This window comes from Lissotriton vulgaris, chromosome 7 (genome assembly GCF_964263255.1).
Source record: "Lissotriton vulgaris chromosome 7, aLisVul1.2, whole genome shotgun sequence".
NCBI classification, from domain to species: Eukaryota; Metazoa; Chordata; class Amphibia; order Caudata; family Salamandridae; genus Lissotriton; species Lissotriton vulgaris.
The window spans coordinates 1,539,706,621-1,539,732,350 of NC_141695.1; the positions used below are offsets into that span (position 1 = coordinate 1,539,706,621).

The following is a 25,730-nucleotide window of genomic DNA, read 5'->3' on the forward strand; positions in this document are numbered from 1 at the left end:
TATTTCCGACAAACTTGAAAACACGGGTTCAAGTCGTCACGGAACCGTCACGGAACCTCACGGAACCTCAGTCTCACCCTGGAGATACCCATTAAGGGACCATCTCTCAGGGAAGCCAGGAAGGGTTTCGCAGCGGTCGAAGCGCCTTGGGACCCTACGGGTAAGTAGTGCGCTATATAAATGCCAATACATACAATACATACATACATACAAATGCATTCGCCGAACAAACTGGTCTGAATAAAGATGCCTCCATGGTGTTTCCCCTAACGTGGCCTCTGGTCTCTTTCTTGAAGGAGTTTTTGTGGCATTTACAGCGTGTCAGCCAGAGGCACGCAACAGAGGTCCACGCACTCCAAGAGGCCCGGCTATCACTGGCTGTTGTAGAAACGGACTGTTTCTTCGTGTTTTTTCCAAGTGATTGGATGAGCCAGGGTCCGCCACAGAACGCAGGAGGAGAAAAGGCGGTGATGGGGTCATTGACTCTACGCTGGGTGATCGTGGTTTCATGTTTACCCCCGTCATAATATTTCCTGTGGCTTTGTGGTTGTGCGGTCTGGGGACCCAAGGGGGCACAAGAATTCAGACAGCACACAGCAGATTTGGACTTTATTTCAAAGTGGTGCCCTGAACTCTGCATATTCTTTCCACCCCCGCATCACTTACCTGGATGAAATGGTGAACTCTGGGACTTGCAGTTTGATCATACTACGCAATCTGCAACAGGTGAGCAAGGACTCAGTCTTAGGGGTGGAGCAGAACACAGCGTAACAGCAAGGGGCAGGATATTTAAACCACGCTGGTGTCAAATGAACTGCTAATGACTGTGGGCGCTGAGGAAATCTTTACGAAGCTGAAATGCATTCGCCGAGCAAACTGGTCTGAATAAAGATGCCTTCATGGTGTTTCCCCTAACGTGGCCTCTGCTCTGTTTCTTGAAGGAGTTTTTGTGGCATTTACAGCGTGTCAGCCAGAGGCACGCAACAGAGGTCCCCACACTCCAAGAGGCCTGGCTATCACTGGCTGTTGTAGAAACGGACTGTTTCTTCGTGTTTTTTCCAAGTGATTGGATGAGCCAGGGTCCGCCAAAGAAAGCAGGAGGAGAAAAGGCGGTGATGGGGTCATTGACTCTACGCTGGGTGCTTGTGATTTCATGTTTACCCCCATCATAATACTTCCTGTGGCTTTGTGGTTGATCGGTCTGGGGACCTAAGGGGGCACAAGAATTCAGACAGCACACAGCAGATTTGGACTTGATTTCAACGTCGTGACCTGAACGCTGCATATTCTTTCCACGCCCCGCATCACTTACCTGGATGAAATGGTGAACTCTGGGAGTTGCAGTTTGATCATACTACTCAATCTGCAACAGGTGAGCAAGGACTCAGTCTTAGGGGTGGAGCAGAACACAGCGTAACAGCAAGGGGCAAGATATTTAAACCACAGTGGTGTCAAATGAACTGCTAATGACTGTGGGCGCTGAGGAAGGCTTTAGGAAGCTGAAATGCATTCGCCGAGCAAACTGGTCTGAATAAAGATGCCTCCATGGTGTTTCCCCTAACGTGGCCTCTGCTCTCTTTCTTGAAGGAGTTTTTGTGGCATTTACAGCGTGTCAGCCAGAGGCACGCAACAGAGGTCCCCGCACTCCAAGAGGCCCGGCTATCACTGGCTGTTGTAGAAACGGACTGTTTCTTCGTGTTTTTTCCAAGTGATTGGATGAGCCAGGGTCTGCCAGAGAACGCAGGAGGAGAAAAGGCGGTGATGGGGTCATTGACTCTACGCTGGGTGATCGTGGTTTCATGTTTACCCCGGTCATAAAATTTCCTGTGGCTTTGTGGTTGTGCGGTCTGGGGACCAAAGGGGGCACAAGAATTCAGACAGCACACAGCTGATTTGGACTTGATTTCAAAGTGGTGCCCTGAACTCTGCATATTCTTTCCACCCCCCGCATCACTTACCTGGATGAAATGGTGAACTCTGGGAGTTGCAGTTTGATCATACTACGCAATCTGCAACAGGTGAGCAAGGACTCAGTCTTAGGGGTGGAGCAGAACAGAACGTAACAGCAAGGGGCAGGATATTTAAACGACGCTGGTGTCAAATGAACTGCTAATGACTGTGGGCGCTGAGGAAGGCTTTACGAAGCTGAAATGCATTCGCCGAGCAAACTGGTCTGAATAAAGATGCCTCCATGGTGTTTCCCCTAACGTGGCCTCTGCTCTGTTTCTTGAAGGAGTTTTTGTGGCATTTACAGCGTGTCAGCCAGAGGCACGCAACAGAGGTCCCTGCACTCCAGGAGGCCTGGCTATCACTGGCTGTTGTAGAAACGGACTGTTTCTTCATGTTTTTTCCAAGTGATTGGATGAGCTTGGGTCTGCCACAGAACGCAGGAGGAGAAAAGGCGGTGATGGGGTCATTGACTCTACGCTGGGTGCTTGTGATTTCATGTTTACCCCCATCATAATACTTCCTGTGGCTTTGTGGTTGTGCGGTCTGAGGACCCCAGGGGGCACAAGAATTCAGACTGCACACAGCAGATTTGGACTTGATTTCAACGTGGTGCCCTGAACTCTGCATATTCTTTCCACGCCCGCATCACTTACCTGGATGAAATGGTGAACTCTGGGAGTTGCAGTTTGATCATACTACTCAATCTGCAACAGGTGAGCAAGGACTCAGTCTTAGGGGTGGAGCAGAACACAGCGTAACAGCAAGGGGCAAGATGTTTAAACCACAGTGGTGTCAAATGAACTGCTAATGACTGTGGGCGCTGAGGAAGGCTTTACGAAGCTGAAATGCATTCGCCGAGCAAACTGGTCTGAATAAAGATGCCTCCATGGTGTTTCCCCTATCGTGGCCTCTGCTCTCTTTCTTGAAGGAGTTTTTGTGGCATTTACAGCGTGTCAGCCAGAGGCACGCAACAGAGGTCCCCGCACTCCAAGAGGCCCGGCTATCACTGGCTGTTGTAGAAACGGACTGTTTCTTCGTGTTTTTTCCAAGTGATTGGATGAGCCAGGGTTGGCCACAGAACGCAGGAGAAAAGGCCGTGATGGGGTCATTGACTCTACGCTGGGTGCTCGTGATTTCATGTTTACCCCCATAATAATAATTTCCTGTGGCTTTGTGGTTGTGCGGTCTGGGGACCCGAGGGGGCACAAGAATTCAGACAGCGCACAGCAGAATTAGACTTGATTTCAACGTGGTGCCCTGAACTCTGCATATTCTTTCCACGCCCGCATAACTTACCTGGATGAAATGGTGAACTCTGGGAGTAGCAGTTTGATCATACTACGCAATCTGCAACAGGTGAGCAAGGACTCAGTCTTAGGGGTGGAGCAGAACACAGCGTAACAGCAAGGGGCAGGATATTTAAACCACGCTGGTGTCAAATGAACTGCTAATGACTGTGAGTGCTGAGGAAGGATTTACGTAGCTGAAATGCATTCGCCGAGCAAACTGGTCTGAATAAAGAGACCTCCATGGTGTTTCCCCTAACGTGGCCTCTGCTCTCTTTCTTGAAGGAGTTTTTGTGGCATATACAGCGTGTCAGCCAGAGGCACGCAACAGAGGTCCCCGCACTCCAAGAGGCCCGGCTATCACTGGCTGTTGTAGAAACGGACTGTTTCTTCGTGTTTTTTCCAAGTGATTGGATGAGCCAGGGTTCGCCACAGAACGCAGGAGAAAAGGCGGTGATGGGGTCATTGACTCTACGCTGGGTGCTCGTGATTTCATGTTTACCCCCGTCATAATATTTCCTGTGGCTTTGTGGTTGTGCGGTCTGGGGACCCAATGGGGCACAAGAATTCAGACAGCACACAGCAGATTTGGACTTGATTTCAACGTGGTGCCCTGAACTCTGCATATTCTTTCCACCCCGCATCACTTACCTGGATGAAATGGTGAACTCAGGGAGTTGCAGTTTGATCATACTACGCAATCTGCAACAGGTGAGCAAGGACTCAGTCTTAGGGGTGGAGCAGAACACAGCGTAACAGCAAGGGGCAGGATATTTAAACCACGCTGGTGTCAAATAAACTGCTAATGACTGTGGGCGCTGAGGAAGGCTTTACGAAGCTGAAATGCATTCGCCGAGCAAACTGCTCTGAATAAAGATGCCTCCATGGTGTTTCCCCTAACGTGGCCTCTGCTCTCTTTCTTGAAGGAGTTTTTGTGGCATTTACAGCGTGTCAGCCAGAGGCACGCAACAGAGGTCCCCACACTCCAGGAGGCCTGGCTATCACTGGCTGTTGTAGAAACGGACTGTTTCTTCGTGTTTTTTCCAAGTGATTGGATGAGCCTGGGTCCGCCACAGAACGCAGGAGGAGAAAAGGCGGTGATGGGGTCATTGACTCTATGCTGGGTGCTCGTGATTTCATGTTTACCCCCGTCATAATATTTCCTGTGGCTTTGTGGTTGCGCGGTCTGGACACCCAAGGGGGCACAAGAATTCAGACAGCACACAGCAGATTTGGACTTGATTTCAACGTGGTGCCCTGAACTCTGCACATTCTTTCCACCCCCCGCATCACTTACCTGGATGAAATGGTGAACTCTGGGAGTTGCAGTTTGATCATACTACGCAATCTGCAACAGGTGAGCAAGGACTCAGTCTTAGGGGTGGAGCAGAACACAGCGTAACAGCAAGGGGCAGGATATTTAAACCACGCTGGTGTCAAATGAACTGCTAATGACTGTGGGCGCTGAGGAAGGCTTTACAAAGCTGAAATGCATTCGCCGAGCAAACTGGTCTGAATAAAGATGCCTCCATGGTGTTTCCCCTATCGTGGCCTCTGCTCTCTTTCTTGAAGGAGTTTTTGTGGCATTTACAGCGTGTCAGCCAGAGGCACGCAACAGAGGTCCCCGCACTCCAAGAGGCCCGGCTTTCACTGGCTGTTGTAGAAACGGACTGTTTCTTCGTGTTTTTTCCAAGTGATTGGATGAGCCAGGGTCCGCCACAGAAAGCAGGAGGAGAAAAGGCGGTGATGGGGTCATTGACTCTACTCTGGGTGCTCGGGATTTCATGTTTACCCCCATAATAATATTTCCTGTGGCTTTGTGGTTGTGCGGTCTGGGGACCCGAGGGGGCACAAGAATTCAGACAGCGCACAGCAGATTTGGACTTGATTTCAACGTGGTGTCCTGAACTCTGCATATTCTTTCCACGCCCGCATAACTTACCTGGATGAAATGGTGAACTCTGGGAGTAGCAGTTTGATCATACTACGCAATCTGCAACAGGTGAGCAAGGACTCAGTCTTAGGGGTGGAGCAGAACACAGCGTAACAGCAAGGGGCAGGATATTTAAACCACGCTGGTGTCAAATGAACTGCTAATGACTGTGAGTGCTGAGGAAGGATTTACGTAGCTGAAATGCATTCGCCGAGCAAACTGGTCTGAATAAAGAGACCTCCATGGTGTTTCCCCTAACGTGGCCTCTGCTCTCTTTCTTGAAGGAGTTTTTGTGGCATATACAGCGTGTCAGCCAGAGGCACGCAACAGAGGTCCCCGCACTCCAAGAGGCCCGGCTATCACTGGCTGTGTTAGAAACGGACTGTTTCTTCGTGTTTTTTCCAAGTGATTGGATGAGCCAGGGTCCGCCACAGAAAGCAGGAGGAGAAAAGGCGGTGATGGGGTCATTGACTCTACTCTGGGTGCTCGGGATTTCATGTTTACCCCCATAATAATATTTCCTGTGGCTTTGTGGTTGTGCGGTCTGGGGACCCAAGGGGGCACAAGAATTCAGACAGCACAAAGCAGATTTGGACTTGATTTCAACGTGGTGTCCTGAACTCTGCATATTCTTTCCACGCCCCGCATCACTTACCTGGGTGAAATGGTGAACTCTGGGAGTTGCAGTTTGATCATACTACGCAATCTGCAACAGGTGAGCAAGGACTCAGTCTTAGGGGTGGAGCAGAACACAGCGTAACAGCAAGGGTCAGGATATTTAAACCACGCTGGTGTCAAATGAACTGCTAATGACTGTGGGCGCTGAGGAAGGATTTACGAAGCTGAAATGCATTCGCAGAGCAAACTGGTCTGAATAAAGATGCCTCCATGGTGTTTCCCCTAACGTGGCCTCTGCTCTCTTTCTTGAAGGAGTTTTTGTGGCATTTACAGCGTGTCAGCCAGAGGCACGCAACAGAGGTCCCCGCACTCCAAGAGGCCCGGCTATCACTGGCTGTTGTAGAAATGGACTGTTTCTTTGTGTTTTTTCCAAGTGATTGGATGAGCCAGGGTTCGCCACAGAACGCAGGAGAAAAGGCGGTGATGGGGTCATTGATTCTACGCTGGGTGCTCGTGATTTCATGTTTACCCCCGTCATAATATTTCCTGTGGCTTTGTGGTTGTGCGGTCTGGGGACCCAAGGGGGCACAAGAATTCAGACAGCACACAGCAGATTTGGACTTGATTTCAACGTGGTGCCCTGAACTCTGCATATTCTTTCCACCCCGCATCACTTACCTGGATGAAATGGTGAACTCAGGGAGTTGCAGTTTGATCATACTACGCAATCTGCAACAGGTGAGCAAGGACTCAGTCTTAGGGGTGGAGCAGAACACAGCGTAACAGCAAGGGGCAGGATATTTAAACCACGCTGGTGTCAAATAAACTGCTAATGACTGTGGGCGCTGAGGAAGGCTTTACGAAGCTGAAATGCATTCGCCGAGCAAACTGCTCTGAATAAAGATGCCTCCATGGTGTTTCCCCTAACGTGGCCTCTGGTCTCTTTCTTGAAGGAGTTTTTGTGGCATTTACAGCGTGTCAGCCAGAGGCACGCAACAGAGGTCCCCACACTCCAGGAGGCCTGGCTATCACTGGCTGTTGTAGAAACGGACTGTTTCTTCGTGTTTTTTCCAAGTGATTGGATGAGCCTGGGTCCGCCACAGAACGCAGGAGGAGAAAAGGCGGTGATGGGGTCATTGACTCTATGCTGGGTGCTCGTGATTTCATGTTTACCCCCGTCATAATATTTCCTGTGGCTTTGTGGTTGCGCGGTCTGGACACCCAAGGGGGCACAAGAATTCAGACAGCACACAGCAGATTTGGACTTGATTTCAACGTGGTGCCCTAAACTCTGCACATTCTTTCCACCCCCCGCATCACTTACCTGGATGAAATGGTGAACTCTGGGAGTTGCAGTTTGATCATACTACGCAATCTGCAACAGGTGAGCAAGGACTCAGTCTTAGGGGTGGAGCAGAACACAGCGTAACAGCAAGGGGCAGGATATTTAAACCACGCTGGTGTCAAATGAACTGCTAATGACTGTGGGCGCTGAGGAAGGCTTTACAAAGCTGAAATGCATTCGCCGAGCAAACTGGTCTGAATAAAGATGCCTCCATGGTGTTTCCCCTATCGTGGCCTCTGCTCTCTTTCTTGAAGGAGTTTTTGTGGCATTTACAGCGTGTCAGCCAGAGGCACGCAACAGAGGTCCCCGCACTCCAAGAGGCCCGGCTTTCACTGGCTGTTGTAGAAACGGACTGTTTCTTCGTGTTTTTTCCAAGTGATTGGATGAGCCAGGGTCCGCCACAGAAAGCAGGAGGAGAAAAGGCGGTGATGGGGTCATTGACTCTACTCTGGGTGCTCGGGATTTCATGTTTACCCCCATAATAATATTTCCTGTGGCTTTGTGGTTGTGCGGTCTGAGGACCCCAGGGGGCACAAGAATTCAGACAGCACAAAGCAGATTTGGACTTGATTTCAACGTGGTGTCCTGAACTCTGCATATTCTTTCCACGCCCCGCATCACTTACCTGGGTGAAATGGTGAACTCTGGGAGTTGCAGTTTGATCATACTACGCAATCTGCAACAGGTGAGCAAGGACTCAGTCTTAGGGGTGGAGCAGAACACAGCGTAACAGCAAGGGTCAGGATATTTAAACCACGCTGGTGTCAAATGAACTGCTAATGACTGTGGGCGCTGAGGAAGGATTTACGAAGCTGAAATGCATTCGCAGAGCAAACTGGTCTGAATAAAGATGCCTCCATGGTGTTTCCCCTAACGTGGCCTCTGCTCTCTTTCTTGAAGGAGTTTTTGTGGCATTTACAGCGTGTCAGCCAGAGGCACGCAACAGAGGTCCCCGCACTCCAAGAGGCCCGGCTATCACTGGCTGTTGTAGAAATGGACTGTTTCTTTGTGTTTTTTCCAAGTGATTGGATGAGCCAGGGTTCGCCAGAGAACGCAGGAGGAGAAAAGGCGGTGATGGGGTCATTGATTCTACGCTGGGTGCTCGTGATTTCATTTTTACCCCCGTCATAATATTTCCTGTGGCTTTGTGGTTGTGCGGTCTGGGGACCCAAGGGGGCACAAGAATTCAGACAGTACAGAGCAGATTTGGACTTGATTTCAACGTGGTGCCCTGAACTCTGCATATTCTTTCCCCCCCCCCGCATCACTTACCTGGATGAAATGGTGAACTCTGGGAGTTGCAGTTTGATCATACTACGCAATCTGCAACAGCTGAGCAAGGACTCAGTCTTAGGGGTGGAGCAGAACACAGCGTAACAGCAAGGGGCAGGATATTTAAACCACGCTGGTGTCAAATGAACTGCTAATGACTGTGGGCGCTGAGGAAGGCTTTACAAAGCTGAAATGCATTCGCCGAGCAAACTGCTCTGAATAAAGATGCCTCCATGGTGTTTCCCCTAACGTGGCCTCTGCTCTCTTTCCTCTTTCTTGAAGGAGTTTTTGTGGCATATATATATATATATATATATATATATATATATATATATATATATATATTCAAGCAGATGCTATTTTTTGGTACAAAAAGCAAAGCTCAAGCCCAACTCGACGGGTGACCAAGGTGCGGCTGCACGGAAATGCATCGGTTGTTTTTTGACGCTGTTTGTTATGAATAAATAACACGCTTTAAGGAGTTGGGCTTGAGCTTTGTTTTTTGTACCACAAAATAGCATCTGCTTGAATATTGGAGGGGTCGCTCCCTGGAGGCTGGAGGATTGGCGAAATTGTTCAGAATATATATATATATATATATATATATATATATATATATATATATATATATATATATATATATATATATATATATATATATATATATATATATTCGATACAGCTATTCAGCAATTCCCAACCGGGAAGGACGAAGGCTTGTGGGGTGCAGAATAAATCTTTTATTTCAGGCTTCTGTCGGACACGTTTCAGAGCTTTCACTCCTTGCTCACCAACAAGTGCGCTTTACAGAGAACGCCATTTAAAAAGCATAGCAGTTCCGTGTCACGTGGTCACAACCCCGTTTGGATAGTGAAGAAAGACTACCGTGCATATTTACAGTTCAGTAATTTCATTTTACACTTTTGCAAGGAAAATATCCATTCGTGCAAAGCAAAATATACAAAGTCAGATTAATTTTATTGCTGCTATTATACACAATGTTTACATGCATTTCGCTTCGAGCCTCTATGATAACGAAGCCCCAGCAGATGCTGTCCTGAATGTCAGCCTATGGGCCATAATGTAAGGCTTTCTACATATGTCGACCTCTGTATAAAAATATCATATATACAGTCTTATATACAATAAATATACAATTATAAACACACATGCTCCTAATAATTTCAGGTAGTACAGCCGAAGTGGGCAATAGCTGGTTTCTGTAATGCATATACAATATAACCATCTGCAAGTGTAGCGGAGATCTTGACTCGGCATAAAAATTATCACATGCATGGCATTACTACTTCTCATTAATGATGTAACTTCGGATTTAGCCCCAGTGGGCATATCTCCATGAATCCAACCATGACTGTTACTGGTACTATTCCGTTTACCCTCTTTGAATCCCCCCAAAATTCATGTGACCCGTGATTTATGTTTAACTATTTACAAATTCATGACTGCATGTTCTGTTACCTTTGTACATATTGATGATTACAAGTGTGTGTAGAGGTCTTCTTCTACATTTTAAACCTTCAGGGTACTTGGAATTCAACTATATGATATAGCGGGACTCAAGTTTTCTCTGTTTCTTAACTCTATTGCCCCCACGCTTATCAAGGGGTACTGCATCATTTACATAGTATGTTAAGCCTTTGCTGTCCTTATCATGGAAGCTCTCAAAATGCCGAGCAACTGGGTACGATCTATCCCCATTTTTAATTGCTTGAATGTGCTGCAGCATTCTTTGGTTGGCCTCCAGGATTATGCTGCCTACGGACCTCAGGACACATGGACACTGAAGGGCGTAGACAGCAAAATCGGTCTTGCATGTAAACTTGCCCTTGATGTTTTTCATTTCTGTTGATAATCCTGACTTATATCGGGTGGTGTTGATACCCTGCTTACAGGCCTTACATTTTGGGCATTTTAGGAACCCTTTCCTTGTATCTAGCTAGGTAGATTTCGCTGGTTTTGTTTTTAGGGTATTCCTTACCAAGAGTTTAAAGAATTTTGCTTGCCTGAAGGTCAACTGTGGTTTCTGCTGTACTGCTTTTCTTAAAATAGGGTCATTCCTTATTATGTGCCAATGTTTGCAGATGATTTTTCATAATTTATGTTGCTGGGCCCTCTCAGCATCCGGTGCTATTCTCGTCACGATCGGCACTCAGTGCCTTGTTTCGGCCCTTATCATGGTGGCCCATGTACCAATATCTCAAACATAGGAACACTTACTCCTTCAACTTTGGAATCCACCTACATAGTGAGATTATCATCCAATATAATTCTTTGCCCTGACGAAGTTCTGTCAAGAACGAAACGCGTTGGCTGTTGTTTTACACTTATACATTCGGATTCATATGAATAAAGACTTGTTTTCTACGAAGGAACTGATTGAGCTTCATTATTAATCCATGGATATTTCGGTAGTGCACCACTCGACGGTGGGTACAGGAGCTGTGTATGCACACCATATGAACACAAATATTACAAGATACTTTGGGAACAAGAAAAAAAGAGGTTTTGCAGCATCTGGTTTTTGGGATACCCCCTGTTTCTAAAACCTCTCTCGCAAGTATGATAGTTCTTTTTTGCTCTGATCATTGTCACTACAATTGCGTTTGGTTCTTAAACCTTCCCCATAAGGGATACTTCTTTAAGGTTGATGGGATGAAAACTGGTGGCATGTAGCAACGTGTTGCCCGCTGTGGGTTTCCTATATAGTTTTGTTGCTACTTTGCCGTCCCGGATGTATATTGTTAGATCTAGAAAGTTTACCTTCTCTTTGCTAATCTCACTGGTAAAACTGATATTGATATCGTTGTATTGAATTCTCTCAAAAAAGAGTTTGGCCTCATCTTCCGATCCTTTCCATACCAGGAACAGGATCTCAATGAAGCGACTCCAGTGCATTATGTTATGCTCCCATTCTGCTTGAAACTGCGTCTGGATCACCTGCTCCTCCCACCAGCCCATATGCAAATTAGCATAGCTGGGGGCGAAGCAGGTGACCATCGCAGTTCCGCAGATCTGATGAGATAGGGTATCATTGAAGAGGAAAAAGTTACTCTTCAGACAAGTCTCCACCATTGTCAAGATCATGTTGCCAAGGAGACAAAACAGGAATGGGGACCCGAGGGAGCGCTTTTAACTCAAGAATTTAGAGAAATGGTGACACGCTCCGCTCCTTGACTCACCTGCCAGTCATTTCTTCCAGTGTGGTGTTTACCTACCCTATGGATCCCTTTTGCTGGAACCGAGCATTCTGGGGCGTGTAGTCCGTTGAACTCCTGGGGACTACACGTCGGACATCCCGCTCCGGCCGGAGTGGGAGGGAATGGGTTACAACCAATCAGGACTGGGCACGACGATCATAGCAGCTCAGGGAAGGGGCCTGTTCATTTCAGCATTACTGGGCACCGAAGAAGGCCTTATGGCCGAAATGTATTTGCCTGATGCACTCACGAGAATAAAACGGCTCCCCTATCCGGCTTCTACTCTTTTCTTTGAAGGAGGTGTGTATATATATATATATATATATATATATATATATATATATATATATATATATATATATATGTCAACTTTCAACAGCAATAATGTGCTCCAACACTATATAATTATATATATATATATATATATATTATCTACTGGCGTTCGCCAGTAGGTAGTTATAGTTAGAATTTTTTTCAATGCAAAATCTCAAAATTCTATTTGGAATAACTTTGGCGCCGTTGACGAATCTGCCTGAAAATTTCCTCAAATTTGCCTCGCGGAGCTCCGGCCCTTCCTTGAAAGTTTGGGGGGGGGGATGTCACTGACCATGTCATGAGTGATGTAATATGTGACGTCATCAGCAGTGCATTGCAGGCGCGCAAGTTATAGTGAGTCCAACTAACTATAACATGGGAATTTCAATGGTTTTATGTCAGTAAAATTTCCAGCTAACTATAACTGGTGTGAAACCTATGGTTCTTTCAGTGAATTTATTAGGTTTTTTAAATGCTAATTCCTAACTATAACTGGTGTGAAACCTATGGTTTTTTCAGTGAATATATATATATGTCAACTTTCAACAGCAATAATGTGCTCCAACACTTCAAGTGACCCCGCTGGTTTCACCATTGTGCAATTCACCTTGATTTATAAGAAGGCTGATATAGTTACCAAAGTACATCTTCACATGAATCCACATAGCCTGCTTTATCATCATAACATGTATTGACATAGAGGTTTCGGTCTGTGTCCTGAGCTGAATTAAAGTTGGTAACAGGACGGCATGGAATTCCAAAACATCTCAGGACTAAAGAAGATAAAAAGAAAGCATGAATTGCCATAATTAGAATTAGCCTGGAGTTAATTTTAGCATATCAGCTCAAATTCCTACATCTTGAGACTGCAGAACATTTTAAAATGTATTATTCTTTAAAAACATGTTTTAATATAAAATATTCAAATGTCAAATAATTAAAATATTTGCAATTAACCCAAAACAGAAAGAATACGCTACACCACATTTTCCTATTAAAGCACTTGTAATTAATTCAACATAATAATTACATAATTCAGATATATTTAACACATTTAAAAATAACACTTTTTAATGAAAGTTTTTTAATCACAACCACACAATTTTTTTTTTTTATTTAATATATATATTTGTTAAAAGTTATTAGTTCAAATCATTCAAAATATTGTTAACAAAAGTTTAAAAGTGTACATTTATTTTCATTATAAGCTAAATTCCTTATTACACTTTACAATACAATTAATATTATTATTTAACATTAAAGATGTTAGGAAGAATAGACTTTGACACAGTCAAGGTTTCCAGGACCTTAGGAACAGCACTTGGGGTTGAAAACTCACTCCAGCTGAAGCTTTAACAGAGTACAGGGTAGGTTGAGTTGGATTTAGTCAGGTAGAAAATCTTCAAGAAAAGGGCTTCTGGCAGGCTGTGTCACTGTAGCTTGACAGAAGGTCCACCAACTGACCATTGGAGGCCACTTTTTTGTCCTGGGTATAAATGGGAGCAGATCCAGCCTTTCAGATCTCCTCACCAGTCTCAACAGTAAGTACAATCCATCTTCTGTTTTCCACAGGTCCAGTAGTGTTCTGAAAAGGGTGCCCAACAGTGCTATATTTAATGCCTGGCACTAGCCTGTGGGTGGGGTTGACTAGTGACCCCTCTATAATGGATACAGATATAGTTACCATGGGTAACTCTACCATTTTTTACAGCAGATCCTGTGTGCCCTACTGCAAACAATCCCACAATGCCCCTTTCTGCATAAAGCCAAGATGACAGAACCTTTATTTCCCTATGCAGAACTTCTGTCCCCACCTGAGAAGCATAGCCAGAGAAGTGACCAACCCCCTCCCTGTATGGTTACTTCAAACCACTTCAGGGGCCAGTTCCTCTCCCGCTGAAATGTGTACCTGCCTGCCTGGCTAGGTGGGCAAAAGAAGGCTCTAACCACATTTCAGCTAACATTTGCCTGTGACATGGTATGCCTCTTCGAAATTAATCAAGTCATTTGGCACAGCCCAGATGGCAATCCTGTCAAAGGGACATAAAACTTCCCCACACCCAAGGCATTTGTCTCAGCTCTGGGAGTAAGTTCATATTTCAACAAGAAGGTTTTTCTACCCCTGGGTGACAGAAGGAACTCATTAAAATTGAATTCTACAGGTTTTAGGAGGGGAAGAGGTACATTTCTAAAGTACTCTTTACCAAAATACGTATTACAAATCTGACTTTCACAGTGAATTGGGCTGGTAATAAATATTTTTAAAAGTCCAAGAATTAATCTTGGAGCTGTTACCTAGCTGAGGATATTATTATTAAATGTAAAATTGTATCCCAATGATTTCCTATGAAATAGCCAGCTCTATTACAGTGAAAATAAGCCCACAGAAAGGGCATGTTTAACATTAAATGTCTACATGTCCTACTTTTAATTGCCATTCACCTTGCCTTATGGACAATAAGGCCTACTTAGGGTTGACATATTTATATATATATTCTTTACAAATAGCTGGGAATAGGGCTAGTGAGCCGGTAAGAAAAGATCTTTTCAGTAAAAAGCCCAGAGAGACAAAAGGAGAGGTAGTTGTTTAATTCCGAAGTATTCTACAAATTCCAACAAGATACACAATATATTTGATAAACATTGGAACATTTTACAATCGGATGGAAGCATTGAACATCTAGTTCCCCCACCTCCTAGTTTTACCTATAAAAAAGTACCTCTTTACATGGTCTAGTAGTACATATTTGTTTCTCCAAGAGAACGGGGATGATCCAAAAGTAAGGATTTTCTATCCCTGTTTACATTGTAAGGCATGCAGAAAAAGTGTCAAAATTAAGGGGTTTTCCGTTCCGGGTAGGGATTCTGGTAAAGGGATAGCCAAGCTACTTAATTGCAACAGTGATTTTGTCATCTATTGCTTGGTATGCCCGTGTAACCTCTTAAACATAGGTAGCACAGTACACCAAGCAAAAAAGAGAGTTTTAGAACACATGCAGGTGATAACCAAAGAGGACAATAGCTATCCAGTAGATAGGCACTATGCGGCTCGACACAAGAGTAACAATAATCTTTTGTTTCTATTGTACAGATCAGGTGCCCATGCTGGTAAGAGGGGGTGGCAGGGTACAAATTCTAAATCAGCTTGAGTCAACATATATTATTGAGCTAAGGACACTTGTCCCCCATGGTCTTAATAGTGAGGAAGAACTATGGGTCGATGTGAGCTAGAATATATTCTTATAAAAATTAGTTTAGACCAATGTCTTGTCCTGTTTTGATAAACGGAGAATATTTCTGTGACATAGTCTTCATTTCCTTTTCCTTTTCTTACTTCTTGCTTCTTTCTTCTATTTTCGTTCTTCTTTTAATGAATCAATGAAATAGAATGACCATCAATGTTTGGGGACAAAAAGGCACAGGTGTACTGTGGGTTTTTAACGGGCTTCGTGTTATGTATTATACAATGGTCCTATGGTCACAACATCTGGCACAGGTACTTTAAGGGGAAAAGTTTGAAATATATGAATTTTCTAGAAGTAGAGATGGTCTTTGTAACGTACTATGGTTGCCCAATGGGGCAAAATCCCTGTGATAGAGTGAGGGGAGTATACAGGCATTAGTCTTTCATCAGTGGCAGGTATAGACAATGATTTACTTACTATGGGGCAAGCATTGCCCATTCAGGGATTAATTTAAGAGGAAACATGTGGGTCTATATATTTATATATAAAAAAATCCCATAGTAAATTCTTACATGCAATGAAATATCACAACATGGTTTAATATTACAAAGAATCCCCCATTTTTAAGAGTAATTAATGTTCTGTACAATATAAGCACAATGTTAATGAGATGATTTTACAAGTAACAGTCTTAAAAAAGATCATGCTGACTTTATTTATTTAAAATATTGGATCAGCATATGAAATATTTAATTGAATGTGTCTTTATGAATGATGAATTGATGTAAGTGTATTTTACTTTTACCATTCTAAGATGTCCACGACCAATTGTTAAATGTCTTTTGAAAAAAAATGTTTTAAATTTGTGAGAATATGTGGCATGTTGACGTTGATAAAGGCCGTTGTGGGCGAAACGTGTATGTAAGCTATGGTGAGAAAATGAAATAATTTAACTCAATCTGCCTCATGCGTGCGCTACGAATTTTGTGATGACAAAGAATTTTGACATGATTGAATTGCAGTCCACCACCGCAAAGTAGAAGCACACGCCTGGAATATCAGCAGCGGTATTGGTGGAAGGTTGGAAATATATATATATATATATATATATATCCAAGCTCCATTCTACCAGTAATCTCGGGGCACTCGTCGGCGGGTGCTATGATGCGCTGGTAATCGCGTGTCAAAGAAATTTAGATGAAACGCAGCGAGTGCGCTTGGTTCTTTAGGGAACAGGAGCTTATATGTATATATGTATATATATATATATATATATATCTCGAAAACAAGAAGCAAGACTGCCGTCCCGGATCCCCAGGAAAGCAGGCAACTCCACGAATCCAGTATTCAGGCAAGAGTTTTATTAAGCAATGCTTAACAGAGAACGAAAACTGACGCGTTTCGGGCGGGATGCCCTTGATCACAGTCAATTAAAACCCCTCACACCTGAACTTTTTAAACTGCGTGTGCAAACCATGTGACACCTATAGACATGGACAACATACTATCACTACATATATTCTGGCAATTGTTCGGGAAAAGAGGGAAACAAACACACATGAAATTAATGTGACTTAAAATTGCCTGACACACAGTAAAAATGTGATTTCTGAATAAATTCATTTTAAGTAAAATAATGACATAGATTCTAACCGCATAAATGCCTAATGTCACAAATTTCTCAAAGTTTTCAAGGACAAAAGTAGTACAGATTCTATCATTTATATATATCAACAGTAAAGAAATAGATTGAATAAAGTAAATATCATAATTATGTCACGAACTAACCCAAATTTTAAATTAAATATGTTGACACTATTGATTACTCAAAATCTGTACAGGAATATACATATACACCTATAAAGATTATTGTCACTCATATATGTACAAATAATTGTCGTCAGTTTACTCTATATACAAACGACCATATTTCATATGTACATCTGTGTTGGGGAAACTAAGTTCAGTGGACGATATTTTGATACTCAATAAATACTGTACAAATATATACAAAACTACCTAAAAATAAAATAATTCATACCCTGTTATATATATATATTCTCTCCACAACACCACCACGTAAGGATAGTACTCGGACACCCGGATTGTCTTGCAAGTGATAATTTATTCGGCAGGTAAAAAAACGACGATTTTCGCCATTACGGCTTGTTCACGCTCGCCAAATTACTTCAGACGCCATCTTAAATACGTGAGATTTAAAACACACCCATGTGTACAATCAAACGAGTGGCAGACATATTTGAATGGAGTAAACATAATAGACGCATATGTTATCAGGTCTTTGAATACTTACAATCCTATTTCACTAAAGTATCCCAATTTGACATCATATATGAAAAACATTTTGGTTTCGTGCAAGTGCATAATAACATATGGGAACGAAAAGATAGTAACTCGTCCCTAATGCGACCCGATGGTAACATTTTCTAACATTTTATACACCCAATAGTCGTATATTAATTTGGGACATGTGGACTCGGTAATTCCATAAATTCTCAGAACTATATGTTTGGTAAATATTGTAATCTACAACAATTAAAGGCCACATTTCATTGGTTCTCTATGTGCCAAAATGTCCCAAGCATTTTCATTGGTTGGTGTTTCACAGGTTGTTCCCCTGGTTACCAATACTATGTGTAAACTCCTGCGTGTGTAAATATGACGCATCAGGAATGTCGTAAGGAGTGCACACTGAAAAGTGACGCATCGCTGTTTTCACGCAGCGATGCGTCACTTTTCATAAATGAGGCCCCCAGTTTATTCACTGTGTCACCTCTACGACCCTTTCTTGCGTCAATACGTCCCTTTTGCATACATTACACCTGACATTAAAGTGACGCATGGCCTCATAAATGAGTCCTTCAGTCTTCTACTCATGCGTCATATTAAATTTATGACGTATTATGTTGGAAGTTCTTACAGATCCGTCAGTATTTCAGATGTATCTGTAAGCGCAAAAGTGTTGTATTGCTGGAGTGTGTCTCAAAAATGATGCAACTCCAGCAATGCATCCTTTCACATAGGGCCAGGCCCCATGTGAGAGGGCCTGCACGTCTGCCGTGAAACAGGCGTAATATTTGGACGCAACAGCGTCATAAAAGTGACGTAGTGATATCTCATAGATTTCACTGCGTCACCTCTACGACCCTTTCTTGCGTCAATACGTCCCTTTTGCATACATTACACCTGACGTAGGAATAATGTGGCGCAGGGGCTTACAAAGTGACTCATCTACCTAGATGCGCCACTTTGTAAATATGACTGAATATGGTGCATTTTTTACTGTACTGATGCGTCACAAAAAGTGACGCTCTGGTGGCTTTAAAGTGACGCATGGCTTCATAAATGAGGCCTTCAGTCTTCAACTCCAGCAATGCATCTTTTCTTACCCTTCCACACCCCCGTTCCTTTTCAACATTTTCTTTGAATATCCACATTCCCCATATTCACTCTTCTTCTCCTTACTTTCCTTCCCAACACTCACCTTCTTTCAGTCCCCCTACTTCACTTCCTTTCTCCTCTCATACCTTTCTGTTCTTTCTTACTCATTTTCCTTTCCATTATCAATGCACTCCATTTCACTTACTCTTTTTCATTTTTTTAAGAATATAGCTCTTTGATGAGAATTTGAGGTAGTTCTGAAAATAACTTTTTGTTTCTTCTTTTTTTAAGAACAGAAACAAAAACAGGGAATGGAAACTGCTCAACAGGAGCAAAAAAAACAAAAAAAATTAGGGCTGGGAACGGCAGTGATGGTTCTCCAATGCTCGAACCATGAGCAGGACACGTCAGTATTTCAGACGTATCTGTAAGCGCAAAAGTGATGTATTGCTGGAGTGTGTCTCAAAAATGATGCAACTCCAGCAATGCATCCTTTCACATGGGGTCAGGCCCCATGTGAGAGGGCCTGCACTTCTGCCGTGAAACAGGCGTAATATTTGGACGCAGCAGCTTCATAAAAGTGACGCAGTGATATCTCATAGATTTCACTGCGTCACCTCTACGACCCTTTCTTGCGTCAATACGTCCCTTTTGCATACATTACACCTGACGTAGGAATAATGTGGCGCAGGGGCTTACAAAGTGACGCATCTACCTAGATGCGCCACTTTGTAAATATGTTGTAAGTTCTTACAGATCCGTCAGTATTTCAGATGTATCTGTAAGCGCAAAAGTGATGTATTGCTGGAGTGTGTCACAAAAATGAAGCAACTCCAGCAATGCATCCTTTCACATGGGGCCAAGCCCCATGTGAAAAGGCCTGCACGCCTGCTGTGAAACAGGCGTAATATTTGGAAGGAACAGCGTCATAAAAGTGACGCAGTGATATCTCATAGATTTCACTGCGTCACCTCTACGACCCTTTCTTGCGTCAATACGTCCCTTTTGCATACATTACACCTGACGTAGGTATAATGTGGCACAGGGGCTAACAAAGTGACACATCTACCTAGATGCGTCACTTTGTAAATATGACTGAATAAGGTGCATTTTTTACTGTACTGATGCGTCACAAAAAGTGACGCTCTGGTGGCGTTAAAGTGACGCATGGCTTCATAAATGAGGCCTTCAGTCTTCAACTCCAGCAATGCATCTTTTCTTACCCTTCCACACCCCCGTTCCTTTTCAACATTTTCTTTGAATATCCACATTCCCCGTATTCACTCTTCTTCTCCTTACTTTCCTTCCCAACACTCACCTTCTTTCAGTCCCCTACTTCACTTCCTACCTATCTGTTCTTTCTTACTCATTTTCCTTTCCATTATCAATGCACTCCATTTCACTTACTCTTTTTCATTTTTTTAAGAATATAGCTCTTTGATGAGAATTGGAGGTAGTTCTGAAAATAACTTTTTTTCCTTCTTTTTTTAAGAACAGAAACAAAAACAGGGAATGGAAACTGCTCAACAGGAGCAAAAAAAACCCAAAAAATTAGGGCTGGGAACGGCAGTGATGGTTCTCCAATGCTCGAACCATGAGCAGGACACTTTGCTCCCCATAGGTAAGGAGTTGATCGCAGTATCTGCATTTCAGGACAGCATTGTTGAAAGCAGGTTGAATATTTGGCACGAGCTCCTGTGATCGCCCCCTCCCAGAAGTAGTTGCTCCTCCGGTGGATGTAGAGGAACCTCTTGTGCCAGAGCCCTGACACTTTCCCGGGCAAAATTCTGGGGGTGCCTCCTCTCCACATGCCGTATCATTGTAAAGTTCCCAAAAGAATATTTCTTTTTGGGGTCACCCCGTGACAGGACTTGTTTGCAGATCCTGCACTCCACTTTTGGAGCATTCACCTTTTTCTGGTTAGGTGGTATTGAAAAAAAATTCCAAATGAAATGCTCCTTCACCTTTGGCTGAGGAGGCTCTTCATCAATGAATTCAGGCTCGTCTTCACTGCTGGATTCTCTGGCAGCCATGGTAAACCAAGAAAGATCCAAGAGCAAAAAACAGGTCTTTCAGTCACAAAAGTGAAAGAAGAAGTGAAGGAAATGGGTGGGGATTTCATTCTCTGTAAAAAAAACTGTTAGCAACCAATGAAAAGTGTTATTTTAAGGTCACATGACTTGACGCGCTGACGCTGCGCGCACCGGAGCGCTTCCGGGAGCGCATATGCGGCGCGAACGTAGGCGCTTCCGGGGGCGCACACGCGGCGCGAAGTGACGTTTTGATAGTTTCACGGAAATGCAAAATCATTTTCATTTCCTTATAAAAAAAACTGCTTTTATATGTATGGTACTAAATGTCTTGCGTTATTATTTACTTTTCATTCATATTTTTTTTCACGAACGAAAGTAGCGCTCTGGGTGCGCTTTCCGGAGAGCTTACCGGAGCGCGCGCCCAGAGCGCCCCAGGAAAAAATGATTAAAAAAAAATAATAATAATAAAAAATAAACATTAATACTTACACAAAACAGCAAATTTTAAAAAAAAATCATAGGTTAGAAACTCGATATAAAAAGGAATTAGCATTTAAAAAACCTATGAAATTCACTGAAAAAACCATAGGTTTCACACCAGTTATAGTTAGGAATTAGCATTTAAAAAACCTTTTAAATTCACAGAAAAAACCATAGGTTTCACACCAGTTATAGTCATATTTTTTTTCACGAACGAAAGTAGCGCTCTGGGGGCTCTTTCCGGAGAGCTTACCGGAGCGCGCACCCAGAGCGCCCCAGGAAAAAATGATAAAAAAAAAATAATAATAATATAAAATAAACATTAATACTTACACAAAACAGCAAATTTAAAAAAAAATCATAGGTTAGAAACTCGATATAGAAAGGAATTAGCATTTAAAAAACCTATTAAATTCACTGAAAAAAACATAGGTTTCACACCAGTTATAGTTAGCTGGAAATTTTACTGACATAAAACCATTGAAATTCCCACGTTATAGTTAGTTGGATTCACTATAACTTGCGCGCCTGCAATGCACTGCTGATGACGTCACATATTACATCACTCATGACATGGTCAGAGACATCACTCATGACATATATATTGAGTATCTAGATTGTAGTCCGTCTTCACTTTTACTTCAGTGAGGACGTACACAAAAAGAGCCGCGCGCAGCATACCATTGACACTGAGGAAGGACTTTGTCTGAAACGGGTTTGTCTATATCACTGTTGCTACTGGCGTAATAAAACACTGCCACTTACCCGGAGTGCTTAAATCTTTTTCAACAAAGGAAATTGATTACCGAGCATATATATATATATATATATATATATATATATATATATATATATATATATATATGTATATATATATATATATATATATATATATATATATATATATATATATATATATATATATATCCAAACTTTGCAGAACCCACGTTGGAAATCATGCCTCACGAAGGATAATAAAAAGCCCACTTTATTCGGTACAACAGCCTGCCAGCAGGAGTGATCACAGAGGCTTGGAATTTCACAGATTGCACGCCAGACGCGTTTCAGGGAATAGTCCTTTCTTCAGTGGCGTTTTCAGCAAGTGTTGGCAGCAGGCGCTTATTGAAGAGCACACGGATTAACATCCTCCATTCAGGTAGGTGTGGCCTCACAAGGCCTTCTGGGTGATGCAGTCCTCTTCACAGTGTTTCCACAATGGGCGCGCCTGCACGCCAGCACACAGTAACAGCAAACAATTAAATTAAAGTCTCTACGGCATCCCCTGCCTTGCTTTGATGCTGTCAACCAGGACTTTGAGAACGGAGTCCTTCTGCATAACCCCGGCTCATCCTTCGCTCCGTAGTTGGCTGCACCAGCCAGGTGCCTGCCACGGATCCGCTGCAGCGGCGGGCTCATTTCCGCGACCGGGACGGCCGCTATTATCCAAACTTTGCAGAACCCACGTTGGAAATCATGCCTCACGAAGGATAAAAAAAAGCCCACTTTATTCGGTACAACAGCCTGCCAGCAGGAGTGATCACAGAGGCTTGGAATTTCACAGATTGCACGCCAGACGCGTTTCAGGGAATAGTCCTTTCTTCAGTGGCGTTTTCAGCAAGTGTTGGCAGCAGGCGCTTAATGAAGAGCACACGGATTAACATCCTCCATTCAGGTAGGTGTGGCCTCACAAGGCCTTCTGGGTGATGCAGTCCTCTTCACAGTGTTTCCACAATGGGCGCGCCTGCACGCCAGCACACAGTAACAGCAAACAATTAAATTAAAGTCTCTACGGCATCCCCTGCCTTGCTTTGATGCTGTCAACCAGGACTTTGAGAACGGAGTCCTTCTGCATAACCCCGGCTCATCCTTCGCTCCGTAGTTGGCTGCACCAGCCAGGTGCCTGCCACGGATCCGCTGCAGCGGCGGGCTCATTTCCGCGACCGGGACGGCCGCTATTATCCAAACTTTGCAGAACCCACGTTGGAAATCATGCCTCACGAAGGATAATAAAAAGCCCACTTTATTCGGTACAACAGCCTGCCAGCAGGAGTGATCACAGAGGCTTGGAATTTCACAGATTGCACGCCAGACGCGTTTCAGGGAATAGTCCTTTCTTCAGTGGCGTTTTCAGCAAGTGTTGGCAGCAGGCGCTTAATGAAGAGCACACGGATTAACATCCTCCATTCAGGTAGGTGTGGCCTCACAAGGCCTCTGTGATCACTCCTGCTGGCAGGCTGTTGTACCGAATAAAGTGGGCTTTTTTATTATCCTTCGTGAGGCATGATTTCCAACGTGGGTTCTGCAAAGTTTGGATATATATATATATATATATATATATATATATATATATATATATATATATATATATATATATATATATATATATACATATATATATATATATGTCTATGAGCAAAGCCCTCGAGCTTTAAGAGGTCACACGACGAACTGCCAGCCATCCGGTTTTCGTGCCTTGAGATGCGTGTAACTTGAACCTCCAAATTGATTAGCGATGTCCGACGCGTTTCAAGGCTTCAGCGCCTTTTCATCAGGGACTGTGCACAGAGGGAGAGAGTGTCTTCACTGCCAATGAAAATTAATGCGTGCAGCCCAGACTTTTGCCTTACTCAAAGGTAAAACTACATGGTAATTGACAGAGGGCGGGAGTCCACTCAGGGCGTCAACCTTACCTCACTGGAACAGGACTACAAAGACCAGCTCCAAGCTGGCCACCTTGACCTAGCCACGCCCACTGAGGCGGTCCTTTCAGCAATAAAGGGCAGAAAACGGAGTTCCAGTGAAGACACTCTCTCCCTCTGTGCACAGTCCCTGATGAAAAGGCGCTGAAGCCTTGAAACGGAGGTTCAAGTTACACGCATCTCAAGGCACGAAAACCGGATGGCTGGCAGTTCGTCGTGTGACCTCTTAAAGCTCGAGGGCTTTGCTCATATATATATATATATATATATATATATATATATATATATATATATATATATAAGCTCCTGTTCCCTAAAGAACCAAGCGCACTCGCTGGGTTTCATCCAAATTTCTTCATTCTGTGAGGACGCGTTACGACATTTGCATTCTTCTAGCTCGCTCAAACAAACAGCATTTAAATGACAGTGCCTTTTTAGAATGCTAGATGGATTCCCATTGGCAGCAATACATGGAAGGAAGAAGGGGATTGGTTGATCACATCCCAATGATATTGTCTTCTGTTCTTGTTGTGGGAAATTTCTCATGCACTGTGGGAGTCTGAATGCCGATTCCGATCTTTATAGATTGTGCTGATTCTGATCTTTACAGATTGTGCCACCACATAGGCACCCTCGCAGTCAAATTACTCAATCATCCTCCCATAACTATTACTACACATTAAAGTACCTTGTTACGCTGCAAAGATGATATCTTTGACTAACCCCTCGTCAACCATGAGGCTCCAAGCTCGCAGATGTTGGAGAATTCTTAATTTTAGTTTGTTAATCGTACTTCCCATGTATTGCTACTTGCAGGTACATTCAATATATACACCACGTATTTAGACTCACAGGTGATATGGTCTTGGATAAGCTCAATTGTCCCATTTTGGAGTTTGTATGACAATGAAATTTGGCCATGTCTGCAGGCTCTACATTTTGAGCATTTCCAGAAGCCAGGAGTGTCCAGCCAGGATGATGTTTTCGGTTGTTTAATTTCTAAGTGTCTTTCTTTTAGAGTATCTCCCAGAGAATCTGTTTTCCTGTATGTAATGCTTAGGTTTGAAGACCATCTTATTTTTAAGGTTTTATCAAGCAATAATATTTTCCAATTCCTTTGTATGATTTCTTTAAGATCTTTGTTTTCATTGTTGAAATCTATGATCAGCAGTATTGTCTGATCTTCATTGCTGCTTCTGGACCTTCTTGTCGTGATGTTAAAAGATCTTTTCTTGATTTCAGTCTAACTTTAGTTTTGGCTGTTTCAATGACTTCTATTGGGTAGCCTCTTTCAAGAAAGCGCGTACTCATTGTGTCCAACTGGAATTTGATTTCAGATACTTGAGAGCTATTTCTCTTTGCTCGGAGTATTTCTCCATAAGGTATGCTCCATTTCAAATTCTTCGGGTATCCACTGTTAGAGTGGAGAATACTATTACACAAGGAGGGTTTTCTGTGCATTTTAGTGCTGATCATTTGGTTTTTAATGAAAACGTCCACATCCAAGAAGATGACATTCGATTGAGTAATTGTGGATGTAAATGATTAGTTATAGTTGGTATTGTTCAATGATTTGATGAAGTTTTCAAGATCAGTTGGATTTCCCTCCCATATCACAAAAAAGGTCATCAATACATTTTGTCCAGATCTTTAAGTTAGATTAATATTGGGTAATCAAATTGTGAGCTTCCCACACTGCTATTAGCAGGTTTGCATATGTGGGTGCAAACGACATACCCAATGTGGTCCCCTGTCTTAGTACATTAGCATTTCCAATAACATCTCGGAGTGTTCCAGATCGCTTATATATCACATTTTTAAGAAGCGTTTTACCGCTGATACTCCATTTGAGTACAAAATTAAAGTGTATAAAGAAGTCAAGTCTATGGTTGCCATGATGAAACCCTCTTTCCATTGGATTTTCTGGATTTTATTGAGGAAGTCCATCCTGCCTCTCAGATAAGATGGCAAAGATGTTACAAAATCCATTAAAA

General features: G+C 43.2%; 1 protein-coding gene across 1 annotated transcript in view; it reads right to left on the minus strand.

Moving 5' to 3' along the window:
* LOC147705958 (protein-glutamine gamma-glutamyltransferase E-like) overlaps positions 1-25,730 on the minus strand; it is a 196,560-nt gene that overhangs the window by 91,524 nt on the left and 79,306 nt on the right. The window contains exon 7 of the mRNA XM_086932422.1: positions 12,575-12,710. Coding sequence (XP_086788548.1) covers positions 12,575-12,710 — 136 coding nt within the window. The remainder of the gene's footprint in view (positions 1-12,574; positions 12,711-25,730) is intronic.